The 19,881-nt window shown below is 43.6% G+C and overlaps 1 protein-coding gene across 3 annotated transcripts in view; it reads left to right on the top strand.

Moving 5' to 3' along the window:
• sorl1 (sortilin-related receptor, L(DLR class) A repeats containing) overlaps window positions 1–19,881 on the top strand; it is a 168,941-nt gene that overhangs the window by 31,401 nt on the left and 117,659 nt on the right. For all 3 annotated transcript variants that reach the window (XM_038298187.1, XM_038298186.1, XM_038298188.1), the window contains exons 3-5: window positions 10,957–11,091; window positions 14,762–14,923; window positions 15,366–15,433. In XM_038298187.1, the coding sequence (XP_038154115.1) occupies window positions 10,957–11,091; window positions 14,762–14,923; window positions 15,366–15,433 (365 nt within the window). The remainder of the gene's footprint in view (window positions 1–10,956; window positions 11,092–14,761; window positions 14,924–15,365; window positions 15,434–19,881) is intronic.

Genomic DNA, 19,881 nt, shown 5'->3' with positions numbered 1-19,881 from the left:
GAAGTTCTGGATAAGTTACGCAGAAGTTACTCAGAGGTTTAGGATCAGCTAGACGCCACGACTGATGAGGAACTGACACTGAACGGATGGCAGCCATCAGATAACTGACCTGGAACTGATGGACCACGGATGGCAGACGCTGGAATACGGCGTATTGAGTATTCTCAACGTACCTGCCGTATGTCGACGTGTTTCAGCGTACTCATAACTTATCCGACGTATGGCAGCGTCTTTTCCAGATTTCCGTACGTCAGACATACGCTAGGCTAAATCGTCAAGGTGTGACACGCAGAGCTTTGTTGTTTTCATGTAACGCTTCGCAGAGTTCCCCAAGGATTTGATCCAAGGAAAAATGTTAATAATCAACTTATTGATCGGCCCCCACCCCGTCTTCAAACTAATTGGTTTCAAACGTTTGTGCAGCAAAGATTTTTCAGGTATTTCCAAAGTTTCCCGGGGTCACTAAAGGTCAACAGGCCAATCACTGCCCAACCCAAACAAAAGTAGCGACAATCAGTTCTGTTACCTTTATGCTGGTTTCTGCACTAAAAAGTTTAACTTGAGCTCCATTGGTTTTGCTTGTTGAAAACGTAGGGAAGTCATATTTAAATTTCAAATCATTCTGGCTTAAACATGTATATAAATGTACTCTTTATCAGACCATATTTTCCCAAAATTTATAAAATTTCTATTTAAAAAAAAATCCTGCCTTAAAATCTGTGTTTTTTCCCCTGTTATCTTTTGCAGGCCAGTTGGTTCTGAACTATGAAGGTTATTTTGTTTCAAAGCTTTTTGTGCATCCAGATGTGAATAGAGACAGTTACATTCTAAGTTTTTATGTGTAGAATAAAAAAAAGACAAGTACAAATTTTTTTACACCTCATATTGAATAATTTAAACCTCTACTCAACAACATTTTAGAATTTTAAATATGTATTTCTATTATTATTATTATTTATTTTGTTATTATTGGCTCACCATCACTAAGGATGTTGATGATTGGGTAATTAAAAAAATAAAAAATATGGCTCTACCTTCCATAACCATCACTTTTAACCTTGAAGACTTTTAGCATGACCGCTCTTGCATATGGATGCTGACGAACTGAAAATAACTCTTCCGGTCTCCTTATTTTCAAGGACCTCAAAGGATCCAGTCCAGGTAGATCGCGTCCTTGGAAGACGCAGCCTTAAATTCAAACGCTTCCTGTGACTGCATATGGAAGGCAACATGGCAGTAGGCCATATATGCATTTCATGTTTTTACAGACTGAACGCGAAGTAGCGCCCCCTGCTGTCTGATCAAGCGTACCTCCCACAAGTCACAGATCATTTTTACCAGTGTGACATTTTTATCAAAAGTAAAAATAAAGGCGTAACTTGTAAAGTTGAATTTGTGACTCATAGCAGCAGATCTGTGCAGTTGTATTAATTGATTTGTATCTGTGTTAAGGAAAAAAAACAACATTTTTTTTAGGGATGCACGATATTGGGATTTTGGCCGATATCCGATATGCCGATATTTTAAAACTCATGTAGCCGATAACCGATATCGATACCGATGTTAAAGCTGGACAAAAATAAGTAGTCATTGAAAATAGCAGTTTTGTTATCCATTTCTGACACTTTGAAAAATAATATACTCAAATATATTTTCATATACTGATATCAAATATATTTTTAAAAACGCGGTATCGATCTATTTTACTTTCAAAATCTGGTGAAATTTCATCGTTCTGTTACAAACTCTCGTGATATTTTGCAAATTCTTGTGAGATTTTGTTAGTAAAATAGATCGATACCGCGTCAATATATCAACATATAAAAATATGGCAACATTTGGTGAATTTTCGGGGGATTTCGTAGCATAACGATGACATATAGCAATATTTCATTAGTAAAAGAGATTGATATGGTGTTTTTAAATGGCGATATATCAGCATATGAAGATAGAAGTTTTTAAGTCTGTAAAAAATAAGTTTTTGAGGAAGAAGAAGAAGTAGTATTTTTATTTTTTTTTTTTAGACTTTAGAAACTCAGAAGCTGATCAAATATCGGGTTAAATATCGGTGGGGATGGCCGATGTCCGATATTCAGTTTTAAGGCCGATACCAATAGGGGGCCGATTATATCGTGCATTTTTTTAAAGATTTTAATACACGTGTTTGAAATTGTTTTGCAGCATTTGTTCTAGATTAACTGTAGCAAAACTAAACGGAAGACATTTCTGATGTGCGACTCATAGAACACAACTTGTGTTCTTGTACTTTTTTGTACTCTTGTACAAAAAAAAATTGTTCTTGTGAATTTATTTTTTATTCTACACATCCAAAACTCCCTCTAGAACTTCAAATTCACACTTACAATGCACGAATAGTTTTGAAACAAAATAACCTTCATTTGATGCACCTAAATTAGCCCAATTTCAATTCAATTCAATTCAGTTTATTTATATAGCGCCAATTCACAACACAAGCCATCTCGAGGCACTTTACAGTTCAACCAGATCATACAGTCAAATTGATACAAAGTTTTCTATCTAAGGAAAACCAGTTGATTGCATTGACTCATTGACTTAAATACAATCCCTCACACTAAGCATGCTTGTAGCGACAGTGGAGAGGAAAAACTCCCTTTTAACAGGGAGAAACCTCCAGCAGAACCAGGCTCAGTGTGAGCGGCCATCTGCCAAGGCCGACTGGGGTTAAAGGAGACAGAAGCAGAGACACAAAAAGCAGCTGTAAAAGGCGGCCCTGTCCAGGAAACACACAGCCAGGCATACGAGCTCCGAGCCAGCTCCCATGCCAGAGGACGAAGAGAGCACATCCACTCAGTCATGGTCAGAGAAACAGGACCACACTGGAAAACAGGCCGGTCTCCAACATCTATAAACAAGGGTGTTGATGGAAGCAGCACAGCTGATGTTTCTTTCCAGGATGGCGTCACAGCCAAACAGGAACAGACGAGGCAAAGCTACTCTGAGGAAAAGCAGAGAGAGCAGAACGTTAGAGATTGAACAAACAGATTCTGCAGAATAGGAGAATAGAGATAGACTGAAGCAGAATGATGAAAAAGGGGTCCCTATGTCCTCCAGCAGTCTAAGCCTATAGCAGCATAACTATAGAGATAGCTCCGGATAACCTGAGCCACTCTAACTATAAGCTTTATCAAAAAGGAAAGTTTTAAGCCTAGCCTTAAAAGTAGACAGGGTGTCTGCCTCACGGACTAAAACTGGTAGTTGGTTCCACAGGAGAGGAGCCTGATAACTAAAAGATCTGCCTCCCATTCTACTTTTAGAAATTCTAGGAACCACTAGTAAACCTGCAGATTGAGAGCGAAGTGCTCTGTTAGGAACATAAGGAACAATCAGATCTCTGATATCAGATGGAGCTTGGCCATTTAAGGCTTTATATGTGAGAAGGAGGATTTTAAATTCTATTCTTGATTTAACAGGAAGCCAATGAAGAGAAGCCAGGATAGGAGAGATGTGATCTCTCTTTTTAATTTTCATCAGAACTCTGGCTGCAGCATTTTGGATCAGCTGAAGGCTTTTAACTACAGTTTGTGGACTTCCTGATAGTAAAGAATTACAATAGTCCAGCCTTGAAGTAACAAATGCATGGGCTAGTTTATCAGCATCACCCCTGGACAAGATATTTCTAATTTTTGCAATGTTCCTCAGATGAAAGAAGGAAATTCTAGAAACCTCTTTGATATGGGATTTAAATGACAGGTCCTGATCAAAAATAACACCAAGATTTTTTACTTTATTATCTGAAATCAGTTTAATCCCATCCAAATGAAGTGACTGGCTAATCAGTTTCTTTTTCAGAGACTCTGGTCCAAAGACTATAACTTCTGTTTTGTCTGCATTCAGAAGCAGAAAATTAAGAGTCATCCAGGTTTTTATGTCTTCAAGACATGCCTGTAATCTATGTAATGGGTTAGCTTCATCTGGATTTATAGACAGATATAGCTGGGTATCATCAGCATAACAGTGGAAATTAATCCCATGCTGTCTAATAATTCTACCAATTGGGAGCATGTATAAAGTAAAGAGAATTGGTCCTAGCACTGATCCCTGTGGTACTCCACAGGTAACCTTTGAGCGTGTTGAAGATCTATCATTAACATGAACAAACTGAATTCGATCAGATAGATAAGATTTAAACCAGTCTAGTGCTGTTCCTTTAATTCCAACAAAATATTCAAGTCTTTCTAAAAGAATATTATGGTCAACTGTATCAAATGCAGCACTAAGATCCAACAGGACGAGCACAGATACAAGTCCATTATCTGAGGCCATGAGAATATCATTAGTGACTTTCACCAGAGCTGTTTCAGTGCTATGATGAGCTCTAAAGCCAGACTGAAACTCTTCAAAAAGTTCATTATGGTGGAAGTGATCGCAAACTTGTTTGGCAACTACTTTCTCAAGAATTTTGGATAAGAAAGGAAGATTGGATATAGGTCTATAATTGACCAAGTCATCTGGGTCAAGAGACGGTTTCTTAAGCAGAGGTTTAATTACAGCAATCTTAAAAGCTTTAGGTACATATCCCTGTAACAGAGATAGATTAATCACATCTAAAATGGAGGAGGAGATCAAAGGGAATACCTCCTTAAATAACCTGGTTGGAACTGGATCTAACATAAAAGTTGAAGGCTTAGATGAAGACAATAATTTTGCTAATTCAGAGAGTTCAACTGGATCAAAGCAGTCTAAACCCGGTTCAGATTCCATGACTACCTCAGGTACAATCGCGGATAGAGGAGTGCTTATGATCTTATTTTTAATAAGATCAATCTTATTTATAAAGAATCCCATAAAATCATTGCTGCTAAGAGCAGGTGGAATGGACGGTTCAACAGAGCTATGGCTCTGGGTGAGTTTGGCAACTGTATTAAAAAGAAATCTAGGATTATTCTTATTCGCCTCTATTAATGAGGAGAAGTATGCTGCTCTTGCTTTACAAAGGGTCCTCTTATACAGCAGTAAACCATTTTTCCAGACTAGGAAGGACTCTCGCAGGCCTGTGGAGCGATATTTTCTCTCCAGTTTCCTAGCATTTTGCTTCAAAGTACGCAGCTCTGCATTAAACCAAGGAGCAAGCTTTCTATTTTTAACGGTTTTCATTTTCAAAGGAGCTGCGTTGTCTAAGGCAATACGCAGAGAACTAGCAACCCCCTCAACAAAATCATCAACCTGTGAAGGGGAATAAGCTAAGCTTTTGCACTCTGCAGCACTGCTCAGTGACACAGAGCAGAGAGAAAGTGAAGCAGATTCTTTAAAATTTATAACTGCACTATCTGATAAAGATCTAATAAAATTGAACCTTCTTTTGGGGGAGGAGAACTCTGTTAAAGTAATCCTGAAGGTTATTAGAAAGTGGTCAGAGAGGACAGGGTTGTGAGGAAATACTGTTATTTCTTCACATTCTATGCCGTATGTCAGCACAAGATCCAAAGTATGAAGATGAGAATGCGTGGGACTATTCACATTTTGAACAAAGCCAATAGTGTCTAAGATAGCATTAAAGGCTGCTCTTAAGCTATCGCCTTCAATGTCAGCATGGATGTTAAAATCTCCCACTATGATGACCCTGTCAGTATTTAATACCAAATCAGAAAGGAACTCTGAAAACTCATCTAAAAATTCAGAGTAAGGACCTGGTGGACGATACAAAGTTACAAAAAGAAGAGGTTTTCTTGCCTTGAAATTTGGATCAGGGAAATTAAGGGTTAAATGTTCAAAAGAGTTGTAGGTATTAATTGTTTTGGGAGTAATCAGTAAGTCAGACTGGAAGATTGTTGCTACTCCTCCTCCTCGCCCAGAACTTCTGGGGATGTGAAAATTTAAATAGCTTGATGGAGTTGCCTCATTTATGCTCACATAATCCTCTTGCTGCAGCCAGGTTTCTGTAAGGCAAAACAAGTCAATGTGATTATCACAAATCAAGTCATTAACTAGTAGACTTTTAGAGGAAAGCGATCTTATGTTAAACAGACCGCATTTAATTGTTAACTTTTTCCCCAATTGGAGTTATTTTGATTTTAATTAGATTATCATGATTTACTCCTTTGGGAATCTTTGCTAATTTATTAGATTTTGGTCGTGGGCAAGACACTGTCTGGATGGAGTAAAGAGTGGGTAACAGTAGAGAAGCTGCAGAGATGTGTGTTAAACTACAACTCTGCTTCCTGGTCTGCACCCTGGGTGGTCAGGGTTTTGGAGGACTAATAAATGTGGCCAGATTCCTAGAAAGAAGAGCTGCACCATCCAAAGTGGGATGGATGCCGTCTCTCCGAATCAGACCAGGCTTTCCCCAAAAGGATTGCCAATTATTAATGTAGCCCACGTTGTTTTCAGGGCACCACCTAGACAATCATTTATCAAAGGTCATCTGTCAATCAGATGTTTCCGGTCATAGCATCATGATTCATATGTCGCCGCTAATATACGCAACGGTGGTCCTAATGGAATTTCCCATTGGGAACTTACTAGCACTAAGTTGCTAACTTGTTAGCAAGATGCTTCCGACAAACCGGCTGCAATCAAAAAAATCTTCCGCTACAACAATCCCGCCCCCTTGATAATCGACCAATCACATTCACTTTACTCACTTGTCTAAAGTCGGGCAGCACTCGGGATAATTCGGGAGAAATGGTTGGAACGGCCGCTTCCCTACTTTAATTTGAGCAGGTAAATAAGATGATCTGCCAGTGGAATGAGATTTCTTATTTTAAATGTAAATAGTCTTACTCCATTGGTAAAGTGTCTCACTTACCTTCTCAATTCATGAAAAAATTGACTTATTTTTACAGTGAGTAAAGATATCAGCCAAGGACTCACTAACGCTCCTGGCACACCCTGACGATTTAGACCGTTTTGTATAAGTTATGCTGAAGCACGTTGGGACGGGTCGACGTATTCCAGCATCTGCCATCCATGGTTCATCAGTTCCAGGTCAGTTACCTGATGGCTGACATCCGTTCAGTGTCAGTTCCTCATCAGTCGTGGCGTCTAGCTGATCCTAAACCTCTGAGTAACGTGTGCATAACTTTTGCGTAACTTATCCAGAACTTCTCTCCAACGCATATCAACATATCTGACGTGTTCCAGATGTGCGCTGAACTAGAGCCCTGCACTCCCACCCAACGCAAAGCAGAGTCATTTCGGGTGCGGGTGGGAGGGAGGGCACACAGTGTAGGCGGGAGCGGTGATAAGCGGCAGTACCGCGAACTAAAAACGTGTTTTAAAATGTAAAATAATGTAAAAAATTATGAGTCTATGTCATCATATATATACATCACAATGTGCTGGGTGTGGCTCCACATCATCTTCGTCCCCGCTTTACTCCTCTAAATAAAAAATGGATGACGGAGGAGACTCATCCACGCCCTCCGACACTAAACTCTCCTCCTCTTGCATGTTTCCGCTGTCCATAGCGTTCCTTGATAGCGTCGTTTCTAAGTCACCAATTTAGTGCTACTTGGTCCCAATGGAATTTCCCATTGGGAACCTACTAGCGCTAAGATGCTAACTGGTTAGCAAGATGCTTCCTACAAACCGGCCACAACCAAACGTGCTTGAGAACCTTCCACCACAACAATCCCGCCCCCTTGATAAACGACCAATCACATTCACTTTATTCACTCGTGTAAAGTGGGGCACCACTGGGAGAATTCGGAATTGCAACGGTTAGAACATCAGTTTCCTTACAACTTTAATTTAAAAAAAGGTCAAACCACCCAACACACACACAAACACACACACACACACACACACATGTTGTGTCACAATATCCTTGTGGGGACCTTCCATTGACTTCGATTCATTTCCCACTAATTTATATGGCCTAACCGTGACCCTTGCCCTAACCCTAACCATTACCGACACATACCTATCCCTAAACCTAACCTAAACTCAATTCACACCTTAGTCCTAAACCTAACCCCCACCCCAAGAAGAGAAACTTTCCTTATGGGGACCAGTTGTTGGTCCCCACAAGTACCTATGAGTCCCCAAAATCTAGCATATTCCTAGGAAATTGTCCCCACCACACATGGCCACACATCACACACACACACACACACACACACTATGTTTGATCTAACAAAATGAGTTTGAAATGTTTGTGCTACATTTGTGAATTATAGAGAGATTTTAACAAGCAGTATGCGTATTTTCATTCATCCTTTACACTAAATGTATTTAATTGCTTGTAAACAATAACTATTTGGCATTTTCTCTGTACCCAAATACAAACTTTCATCCGTATTTGGTACCAATATATCTCTTCAAAAAAAATATTAACAATGAAAGAGTGTCTTTTGCTCAAGCTGTGACACAGAAGTAAAATCTTAGTCCAAATTATTTTTAAGCACTGAAAAAGATCCTGAACCTGGAATTAATATCATGGTTTATTGAAAAAGAGATATTGAATAATTTAAAGCTGTTTGTCAGATGGGCCTGCAGTTAATGTCATGAAGCAGAAAGCAAAGGGAAACCATGTGGAAATGAGAAGTTGCAGAGGTCTGCAAAAGACAAATGACAAATGCTTCTACGCAAATAGCTCCACTTTTCTGCTTTCACACAGGATGTTATGATTATGCTGAAAACTTTAAGAAACATCTTAATGACAGCCTTCTGATGTGCAAAGGTAGCACAAGTATCTGATGCAAGCTTAGTTAGTTTTAAAGAAAAGGGACGACTGGTTGACCTTTTAAATACTTACCTTTGACCTTTGACCTTTCCTTAAATACTTTAAAACAGAAGCAGGACAAATTTGCGATACACAAACGTAGCACAAACATTTAACACCATTTTCGTTTGACTCCCTGAAATTTTTATAAATACTTTAAAAACGACGCTGGCGCAAATGACAACTTTTGATTATAATAAAGTTAAAAAATCCATCCACGGGATTTTGTTTCCAAGTTTGAAGACGTTTCTCTTCCATCCAGGAAGATTTTTCAATTCAAAATGTCAGAAATAGCGTTTAGTTCCAGGTTTTATCCAGCAGCCCAACAAAGCCTGGTTTTAGTTTAGAAAACATGCAAATAGAAACGGATGAATGGGTCCCCCCCTTTGTTAGCCTGCAATGCCCCATACCTGTCTATGTCTCTGAAAGGGGGGTGGTTAGAGGGAATTGTTGGCCTGGATGAACAGGTGAGGTCTTCTGTTCTCCTGTAAAGGGAAAAATGTGAACATTCTGGTCCTCCAAAGAATGTCCTTTGTCCATAAGGTGTAGACCACTTAGTCTTGTCTCGATGACAATCTTTTATGCTCAAAGAAACATTTTTATTTTTTTATTTGCATAAGGTGTGGGGGCCATCTTCACTTACCTGGCAGCTAAAGGCATGTTTTACAGCCTCTATACTCCAGTTAACGATCATTCGATTGCTAAACTTGTTTACTATTATTCAAATAATTAATTAATCATAATTAATCGGATTATTTCAGCTCTATATGTAACCCTCCTTTGAAAGGGACAAAACATAATTGGATAATTGACGGCCAGTTTGCGGGCCCTAACATGTTATTTTAATAATATAAAGAACCTGGAGTGGATTTGAGGGGTGGAGTACGGTGGCCCTGAAGTGCAAACTGCAACTACAAATCTAAAAGCGCAACTACATTAAGGAAAACACAATTACATTAACCTACCGGAAAAGGTAGGTACCAGTGGGAAACATGAGACATCGCTGATTGGACGACGGCGCCGTTTGACCCTTGAACCGGAAGTCATTCTGCCTGCTGCGGCTTTTGAAAACATGGATATTGTCAGCGCCCCAAACATAGCTGCCGTTATCCAGGAATATTTTGAATCAGGACATACGTACGAGGTGATACTGGATATGCTCAAGACTAATCACGAAATTTCAGTTAGTTTGCGTACACTGAAGACACACTTAAAAGAAGCTGGACTGTTCAGACGACGCAACTTCCGGTTCAAGGGTCAAACGGCGCTGTCGTCCAATCAGCGATGTCTCATGTTTCCCACTGGTACCTACCTTTTCCGGTAGGTTAATGTAATTGTGTTTTCCTTAATGTAGTTGCGCTTTTAGATTTGTAGTTGCAGTTTGCACTTCAGGGCCACCGTAGTGGAGCTTTGGGTCGGACATCACGAATTGATAATCGGTTATTTAAGTTCTCATATTTTGGATTCCTAGTTTCTATGCCCAGCTTACTGCAAAAATATCTTTAAAATGAGTAAAACATTCCTAAATGAGGTCCTCCAAAGAACACCTTTTGTCCATAAGGTGTAGATGCCTGCAGAGCTTTGTCCCGATGACAACTTTTGGTGCACAAAGAGAAATTTTTTAAAACCAATTTTTTTTTTTTTATTTGACTAAGATGGTGGTGGCCATCTTCACTTACCTGGCTTTACGTTAGAAATTTGGAACAGGATAGAAAATACATGCTAGCAGTTAGCATGCTAGACTTTTAAAAATTCTTCTGAGAGCAAATAGAACCACAACCACATGCTTAAAACATTTAATTCAATTCAATAAAATCAACAATAAAACATGTTATTAAATGTTGGGCAACATGAACAAACATGGCGCTAAATCCGTTAGCTTCATTGAAACATGTTGGTTCGGGTGTTAAAAAAAACAGCAGCTAGTCTCTGGTTTGGATCAGTTTTTTAATTTCAGGTTTAAGAAGATACATTTCTGAGAAAAAAGCTGCAGCTGGAAGGAGTTCATTTGCACCATAAAAAAAAAAAAAACTTTATTTTTTCGGTGCAAAACAGAAACAATAAAATAGCCCTTAAAAAAAAAAAAACGATGGTTGAAGGGCTGAGTCTATCGTTGGTCTTTAGATTCCTCCAACCGACCAACCATAATATGGAGAAATAAAAATATGTTTTTCTCTTGATCAGATATGATAACTGGTGGAAAAACCAACATTTCGTTGGTTTGGACTAAATCTGGATCCTCTCCTCTGCAGGTCTACGTGTCGTATGATTACGGAAGGACGTTCGCCATGATGTCAGCCAAGTTCAAGCTCTCGGAAGCAAAAAGCAGCAACGGCAGCAAGCAGGTCATCTCCCAGTTCTACCACAGCCCTGCGGACAACCAGAGGGTGAGTCTGTGAGCTTGTCTGGAGGAGCCATTCGCCTGCCGCAGTTACCTGCTCAGGTGGATTCACAGCAAACACCTAGAAATTCCCATCATTTCATCTGTTCGTGTGGCATCAACAGCGACGGAAAACATAGCCCCTCTGCAGCGGCTGCAAGATGAGGCGGAAATGTGTTTCGCTTCTTGAATTGGTTATGGCAAGGCAAGGCGATATAGCACAATTCAGTACAAAGAAAATGCAAAGTGCTTTACATGATTAAAATATAGGAAATTAAAACAGAATCAAAGCAAGTAGGGAAAAAAAAGAAAAAAAAATGCAGACTCCAACAATGACGTCTTTATCAACCCTGTTGCCTTTATAGTTCCTGGACCTACTTATTTCAAACACAACTTTTGAAACCACAAGATCCCCGACCTTGACAACGTGTAACAGCCAAAGATGCAGAAACAAAAACGAATATTAAAAATAGTTTTACATAGGAAAATAAAAAGTTGAAATAATAATGTTTTAGTTGAACTGTTTAACACCTAGACAATAGTTCAGGATGGTGGCAGCTGGTCTATGGTGGTGGCTCATTAGAGCAGCTGGCTGGACTATCCAGGCTGAACACATCAGGATGCTCACAGAGGCTGCTGGTTGATCACTTCCTGGAAGGGAGAGCAGAGTTATCAGCCTGAGTGCTGCTACACACTGTGGAGCTGTATCGATCGCATTCCTTTAAAGATAATAAAGCAATATTTCAAGGATGCTGAGTTATAAATGGTTTGAATTCGTACCAGCAGTCCAGTCATTTCCTCGGTCATCTGAGAATAAACTAAGGAACTTAAAGTACTTGGAATGTGGAAATATTTCTCCATTTTTTCTATTCTAGCTGAATATTTTAGGCATAAACAGGTGATATAATAAATGTCCTTTTCCCATCATTTATACTGGACCTCAGTCATCCTCTAGTTTTTCCTCCAAGCAACAAGTTTTCTAGTCCTTTATTTTTCAGAGTGACTGTTTTGAAATAATTAATCAGATTAATCGATTGTTGCAATAATCCTCAACGACTATCATAATGGATTAATCAATAACTGGAGTATAGAGACTGTAAAATCTGCCTTTAGCTGACAGAGCAACACAGTTAGAGCAGGAATTATACCAAGATTGTTAAAAAAATATAGAAACATTTTGCATTTAAGAAAAATAACTTTTTCATCTGTCAGTATGCTCTATCCAGAACTCCTTCCTAGTTTCACCTGGTTTAATTACACAACAAGTCTTCCATTAAGGCCCCGTCCACACGAAGTCAAAACGAACACGAAACGCTAATATTTTCCAGAACGTTTGTCGTAAAGACGGAGACGTAAAATAAATGTGATCGTCCACATGAATGCATGAAAACGCTGCAAAATGTATGCCAGGCCTGTAAGTGGCGCTGTGGTGCCAAAGCAAAAATAGGCGACGAAATGTTGGGCATGCGCAGTAATATTTATGCATGGTTGCCCTGTGTTAGGTTTAAACACCAAACATTTTATTCAGTAACCTGTACAAAGAAAGACACAGAGAATTTAGTATGATTTACTTGCAAGGAGAGTGATCAGAGACTGTTCAGTTACAATTCTCCAAAACACTCTGAAACAGCTCTGCCTTTACAAGCCTTTATTAAGGAACGCCCTAGCTACAATGTTGGTTCCGACTGCTAAAAGGGAGGAGGAGGTGAAAACCAGTCGGAACCAGAAGTTTTGCATCACATCATACAATATCATAAGATAAGGAGAGCTTCACTCCTCATCCGGTGTCAGTACGTGCAATTCTCCATTCTCCTTGACCTTGCTTCCTGCACACACTAATAACAAGCATTAGAAAGACAGCAAGTGAAACATTTCAACACTTTGTGTAATACAAGTATACAGGAATATGCAAATGTGTAAATATGAATGTATAAGTATAATATGATTAAAGTAGAATAACTTGTACAATTAATCCAACACCCTGCGGGTCCATTTTCGTGGTTCAGTCAAATTCAGGTGCTGAACTATGTGGTCGATATTGCTCTATTCTTCCTGGAGATATTCCAGAAGAAGAAGATTCTGTTGTAAGCCCGACAGCAGGGTGAGTAGCACGAGCAGCAACCATTCAACACAGTACGGCGCCATTGTTGTTGTGATACTGTGTCGCGCATGCGTGTTTAGAGGCGACGCTATGACGTATGCGTGTAACAAAAAATGCGGTCAGAGCTTAAAGATGGAAACGCGAAAACGGCGTTTCAAAATCTTCCCACTCTGAAGGCTTAATAAAAAAAAGATCGTTTACAGACCCCCGAAACGCCGGCTTCGTATGGATGAGAGGCTGGTTTGGTGAAAAATGTGTGCATTTAGGCCAGGGTTTGGCTTCATGTGGACGGGGCCTAAGGTTCTGTGGAGGATTTTTTAAAAGACCCGCCCTCTCCACTTAAAAAAAAAAAAAAAGTGCACGAGTCCATTTCTCCTCGTGCACGGCCTGTTTAAAAGTTGCTTTTCTCATAGCTCATAGAAGCTAACTGTTTCTACATACAGCGGGGACTATATAGTGAACTTTATAGTGAACTCAGTTAACTGACCGTTCAGACAGATGATCACTGCTTTTTGCTCCGTTGGTCACGTACCTCCTCCACCGCGTGGTGCCTGCGCCATCTTTATTAGTCGCCACTGTCTGGTAGCGGCAGCCTATGGCAGCAGCGGGCCGCTGTGACAGCAAATCCCATAATGCTTTGCGAGGAGAGCTTTCTGTGCAAAGCATTCTGGGATATATCTACCTCTTCTGAGGCCTTTCTTTTGTCATTCACATCGTATTTTTTTCTCTTACGACCGCGGTGAGAAAGGTGAGCTTCAATGACCGTCTGAAACCGTAGCTCTCCACAGAGATACACCTGAAACAAAAAGATAGCTAACGGGACGAAGACGTAGGACGGCCTTACGGAAACATATCACCAGAATGATTGACAATCAGGAGGACCACTGATTGAGATGATTCACCCAGAAATAAAAGATCCTCCTCTATACCTTTGGCAATCAGATTTTTAATCAATTAATTGAAAAAATTATCAACAGATTAATCAATTTGCAAAATAATGATTAGTTCAATTCTATTCAGTTTATTTCTATAGCTCCAATTCACATCATGTCATCTCAGGTCACTTTCCAGTTCACCAGATCATCTTTAACTTCACAATAAGCATGCTTGCAGCGACAGTGGAGAGGAAAAACTCCCTTTGAACAGGAAGAAACCTCCAGCAGAACCAGGCTCAGTGTGAGCGGCCATCTGCTGAGGCCCACTGGGGTTCAAGGAGACAGAAGCAGACATAGAAAAAGAAGCATAGATACAAAAGGCAACTGTCAACCAGCTCCACAGGCGGCCCCGTCCAGGAAACACACAGCCAGGCAGACGAGCTCCGAGCCAGCTCCCATGTCAGAGGATGAAGAGAGCACATCCAGTTAGTCACAGTCAGAGAAACAGGACTACACTGGAAAACAGGCCAAGCTCCAACATCTAGAAACAAAGGTGTTGATGGCAGCAGCACAGCTGATATTTCTCTCCAGGATGGAGTCACAGCCAAACAGGAACAGACCAGATGAAGCTACCAGAGTAGCTTGCTGCAGTCCTAGTTTCCTTGACATATCTTAAAGTTTCTCTCGTTCTTCCTCCTCAGTATCTGTTTGTGGACTCTACCAACAACTTCCTGTGGAACACCTTCGACTTCTGTCAGACGGTCCAGGGTTTCCCCATCCCCTTCAAACCCACTGACCTGCTGCTTCACTCCAGCCAGCCTAACCTGGTGCTCGGATACGACGGCTCTCATCCCAGCAAACAGGTTCATCTTCTTCTTCGTCTCTTTGTAAAATCTTTTCTTGGTAGAGGCCAACCTTTGAATGGTTTTGAACCGGAGCCGCAGCAGGAGAGCTGCTCCAGCTCAACTCCTCTGACTCTACCTTTAGATTTTCTACATAAACCTGTAAAATTGATGATTTAATATTTTGTTTTTAGCTCTCAGAGCAGCATTTGGTAACTCTCCCTCCCTGCTCAGAGTTTTCTGACATCAGGAGGCTGTTAGCTATTGTTGTTCTGTTGCTTTTTGTTCAAACACAAAACCATCTCCTTGTCATGTGTGTGAGAGCCAGAGCATAGCAATGAGTCTGACCTACATTTTTAAAATGCACCATCCCCCTCCTCTCCTTCTCCCTTCTTCTCCCACCTCTCCTCTTCCCTTCCTCCTGCTCCTCCCCCGCCGCCCTGCGACCCCCCCGATGCTGTAGCTGTGGAAGTCAGACGACTTCGGGGAGACATGGGTGTTGATCCAAGAACATGTGAAGACCTACTTTTGGTAAGACGGCGGCTGTGTCTGCTTATGCACAGAAGTGTGAAAATAATCCCTATGTGAGAAATATGCTGGTGTTTCCCTGGATGTAGCATGAACTGCAAACAGTGATTAAAGAATATGGAAAAATAATAATCATGCTTAATTAAGCAGGTAAAAAATGAGATGATGTTTTTAAATAGATAAAAAAAACATCTAATTCTGCTGTAAAACTCTTTTTCTCACCTGCTCAAATCCAGAGAAATGCTTTTAGTTTTTTTTTTTGCAGTGAAATTTATCTTTTAAAAGACACCAGATGAGTTGGTTAGAAAAACTTTTTTTTTTATTTATTTAAAAAACAAAAATATAAAAACATTTCATATACGCCGCGGAGGGAAACATCAAACAACTAAACATTAAAAGTTGAAGCTACTAAAGGAGCGTCTATGATGAGCTTTCCCGGTGCAGGTACCGGATCTGTTTGGGGTTCCGCCCCTTCTTATGACATCATCATATGGAAACTCCACTCGGACAAACTGTGTTTCACCCTTTTCTTAAGGATCAGATCTGTTTTGGACTCTCAGTATTATTACCAACTATATTGGCTCTTATTTAACATTTCAACATATTTTACATTTCATTCATTTCATGCGATCTAAAGAAGCCGAAAGTTGAAAACAATCATGTGAATCTTGACTGGTTTATGATCAGAAACCAGGTCGTCTGCGTGGGTGTTGTAGTTAACGCAGACATGCCCCCCTCTTCCGCAGACACCTGATGCACCTCCTCAAAATTTCAGGTGACCGCAGACAGGAGGCCTCTGATTGGTCAATTCTACGTCCGCTCTACACTATGCGTACTTCCTGTTTGGTACCTAATGGCAGAAACTCTAGCTGTAGTGCCGTCGGACACCTTGGACACTATCCCAGACACCGTGCAGTATGCTAGTTAGCTCTGTGCGACGGTCTGTTGGTTTGCACCCGAAACCAAAACTCGCAGCGCCACGGCCGGTCTTTGGGGAACAATCACGGCTGAACTGTGTGTTGTCCGGCGTTGGATGAGGGGTTTTGGATGCCGAACAAGCTCGTCAATCCGACACACGGACACCATCAATCCTAGCTAGTTCCTGATTGTCCCTCTAGCGTTGCGGTGTGGAATAACATAGCTCGGACCACGCTTCATAATTGGGCATAAATCAAGAATATCTACATCATACCTGCGACAAGCTAACTGCGACACACTGCTGCGGGAGATAACCAACCTTTAAGGCAGACTGAGCTCTACCATTTAACAACCTCAACGTCTGTCGTTGTTTCCTGCGTCCTGATCAGACTATCGTTTGTCGTATCCGCTTCCCAAAAGCCGACTCTGTCAGGTAAATTCACCAAAGGCTGCCTTCTTCGCCTGACTCTCCGCACGCTTCCTAAATGTTACGAGCGCCGCCATGTTGGTTTGCTTGTTTACCTCAGTACTCAGTACTACCGTAGATCGCCACTAGGAGGCAAGGAACCGTGCTAGTATGCTGTGTCAACGGCCTTAAGGAACCGAGCTCGTCATGGTTAACTGATCCAAGGTCGGCACGGATCGGTTTTCAGAGGGTAGTGGTACTGGGGCAATAGTTGAAGTGATCCTATGGTGACGATCAGAGACCAGTGAAGAAGATCACAGACCCTCTGATCTTTCCAAGGTGGAGAACTTTACAATAAACTATGTTTTGCTCCGATGTGAAGATCGACTTTTTTTCTAATTGCTTCTTTTCTCTGGATGTATTTTCATTCATCCATTTTCCATCAATCTTATACCGAACAGACTGTCTACGGGCGAGAGGTGGGGTGCAACCTGGACAGAGTGGGGGGTGCACCCTGGACAGAGAGGGGGGTGCACCCTGGACAGAGAGGGGGAGTCCACCCTGGACAGAGAGGGGGAGTCCACCCTGGACAGAGAGGCGGGGTACACCCTGGACAGAGAGGGGGGTGCACCCTGGACAGAGAGGGGGGGTCCACCCTGGACAGAGAGGGGGACTCCACCCTGGACAGAGAGGCGGGGTACACCCTGGACAGAGAGGGGGGGTGCACCCTGGACAGAGAGGGGGAGTCCACCCTGGACAGAGAGGCGGGGTACACCCTGGACAGAGAGGGGGAGTCCACCCTGGACAGAGAGGGGGAGTCCACCCTGGACAGAGAGGCGGGGTACACCCTGGACAGAGAGGGGGGTGCACCCTGGACAGAGAGGGGGAGTCCACCCTGGACAGAGAGGCGGGGTATACCCTGGACAGAGAGGGGGGTGCACCCTGGACAGAGAGGGGGTCCACCCTGGACAGAGAGGCGGGGTGCACCCTGGACAGAGTGGGGGGTGCACCCTGGACAGAGAGGGGGAGTCCACCCTGGACAGAGAGGCGGGGTACACCCTGGACAGAGAGGGGGGTGCACCCTGGACAGAGAGGGGGAGTCCACCCTGGACAGAGTGGGGGGTGCACCCTGGACAGAGAGGGGGAGTCCACCCTGGACAGAGAGGCGGGGTACACCCTGGACAGAGAGGGGGGTGCACCCTGGACAGAGAGGGGGAGTCCACCCTGGACAGAGTGGGGGGTGCACCCTGGACAGAGAGGGGGGGTCCACCCTGGACAGAGAGGCGGGGTGCACCCTGGACAGAGTGGGGGGTGCACCCTGGACAGAGAGGGGGGGTGCACCCTGGACAGAGAGGGGGATTCCACCCTGGACAGAGAGGCGGGGTACACCCTGGACAGAGAGGGGGGTGCACCCTTGACAGAGAGGGGGGGGTCCACCCTGGACAGAGAGGCGGGGTGCACCCTGGACAGAGTGGGGGGTGCACCCTGGACAGAGAGGCGGGGTACACCCTGGACAGAGAGGGGGGTGCACCCTGGACAGAGAGGGGGAGTCCTCCCTGGATAGAGAGGCGGGGTACACCCTGGACAGAGAGGGGGGGTCCAACCTGGACAGAGAGAGGGGGTCCAACCTGGACAGAGAGGGGGGTCCACCCTGGACAGAGAGAGGGGGTACACCCTGGACAGAGAGGGGGGTGCACCCTGGACAGAGAGGGGGAGTCCACCCTGGACAGAGTGGGGGGTGCACCCTGGACAGAGAGGGGGAGTCCACCCTGGACAGAGAGGCGGGGTACACCCTGGACAGAGAGGGGGGTGCACCCTGGACAGAGAGGGGGAGTCCACCCTGGACAGAGTGGGGGGTGCACCCTGGACAGAGAGGGGGAGTCCACCCTGGACAGAGAGGCGGGGTACACCCTGGACAGAGAGGGGGGTGCACCCTGGACAGAGAGGGGGGGTCCACCCTGGACAGAGTGGGGGGTGCACCCTGGACAGAGAGGGGGGGTCCACCCTGGACAGAGAGGCGGGGTGCACCCTGGACAGAGTGGGGGGTGCACCCTGGACAGAGAGGGGGGGTGCACCCTGGACAGAGAGGGGGATTCCACCCTGGACAGAGAGGCGGGGTACACCCTGGACAGAGAGGGGGGTGCACCCTTGACAGAGAGGGGGGGGTCCACCCTGGACAGAGAGGCGGGGTGCACCCTGGACAGAGTGGGGGGTGCACCCTGGACAGAGAGGGGGGGTGCACCCTGGACAGAGAGGGGGGGTGCACCCTGGACAGAGAGGGGGAGTCCACCCTGGACAGAGAGGCGGGGTACACCCTGGACAGAGAGGCGGGGTACACCCTGGACAGAGAGGGGGGTGCACCCTGGACAGAGAGGGGGAGTCCTCCCTGGATAGAGAGGCGGGGTACACCCTGGACAGAGAGGGGGGGTCCAACCTGGACAGAGAGAGGGGGTCCAACCTGGACAGAGAGGGGGGTCCAACCTGGACAGAGAGGGGGGGTCCAACCTGGACAGGTCTCCAGTCCATCGCAGGGCAACACAGAGACAAACAACCATTGACACACACTCAGAGCTAAGGAGGATTTAGAGAAGCCAATTAACCTAACAGTCATTTTTTGGACTGTGGGACGAAGCCGGAGTACCAGGAGACAACCCAGGCATGCTCAGGGAGAACATGCAAACTCCATGCAGAAAAACCCCAGCCGGGAATTGAACCCAGAATCTTCTTGCTGCAAGGCAGCAGTGCATCACTGCGCAGCCTCTGTATTTTCATATTTTTCCTAATGAAGTCCATCCTGGTTTGACAGAGTTCAGAGCGCCGTTTTTTTTTTTTTTTCTAGGATGCCTGAAGGATTTCTGTGTGGAACGGCCAATCAGGTTCCTCCCTGAAAGGCTGTTTGTTTAACAGAGTCTTCCAGGATGTGAATAGAAACCAGCACTTCTCTCCTCTCTGTCCAGATATTTAAATTCTGCTGATCTGCTGTTTCCTCTCCCAGCAGGATTTTGATAGATTGGAAACCAGCGTAGATTTATCACACATAGATCAGACCTGAATTTGGATGGATTATAACTTTATTTGTAGCTGGATTGAGTTGATTTAATCCTCGACCCGCAGCATCAGATTAAAG

The sequence above is a fragment of the Cyprinodon tularosa genome, unplaced genomic scaffold, assembly GCF_016077235.1.
Source record: "Cyprinodon tularosa strain WSP-4 unplaced genomic scaffold, ASM1607723v1 ctg401, whole genome shotgun sequence".
Taxonomy (NCBI): Eukaryota; Metazoa; Chordata; class Actinopteri; order Cyprinodontiformes; family Cyprinodontidae; genus Cyprinodon; species Cyprinodon tularosa.
Note: the sequence above shows the minus strand (reverse complement) of the source record. Positions and strands in the feature narration are given on the sequence as shown.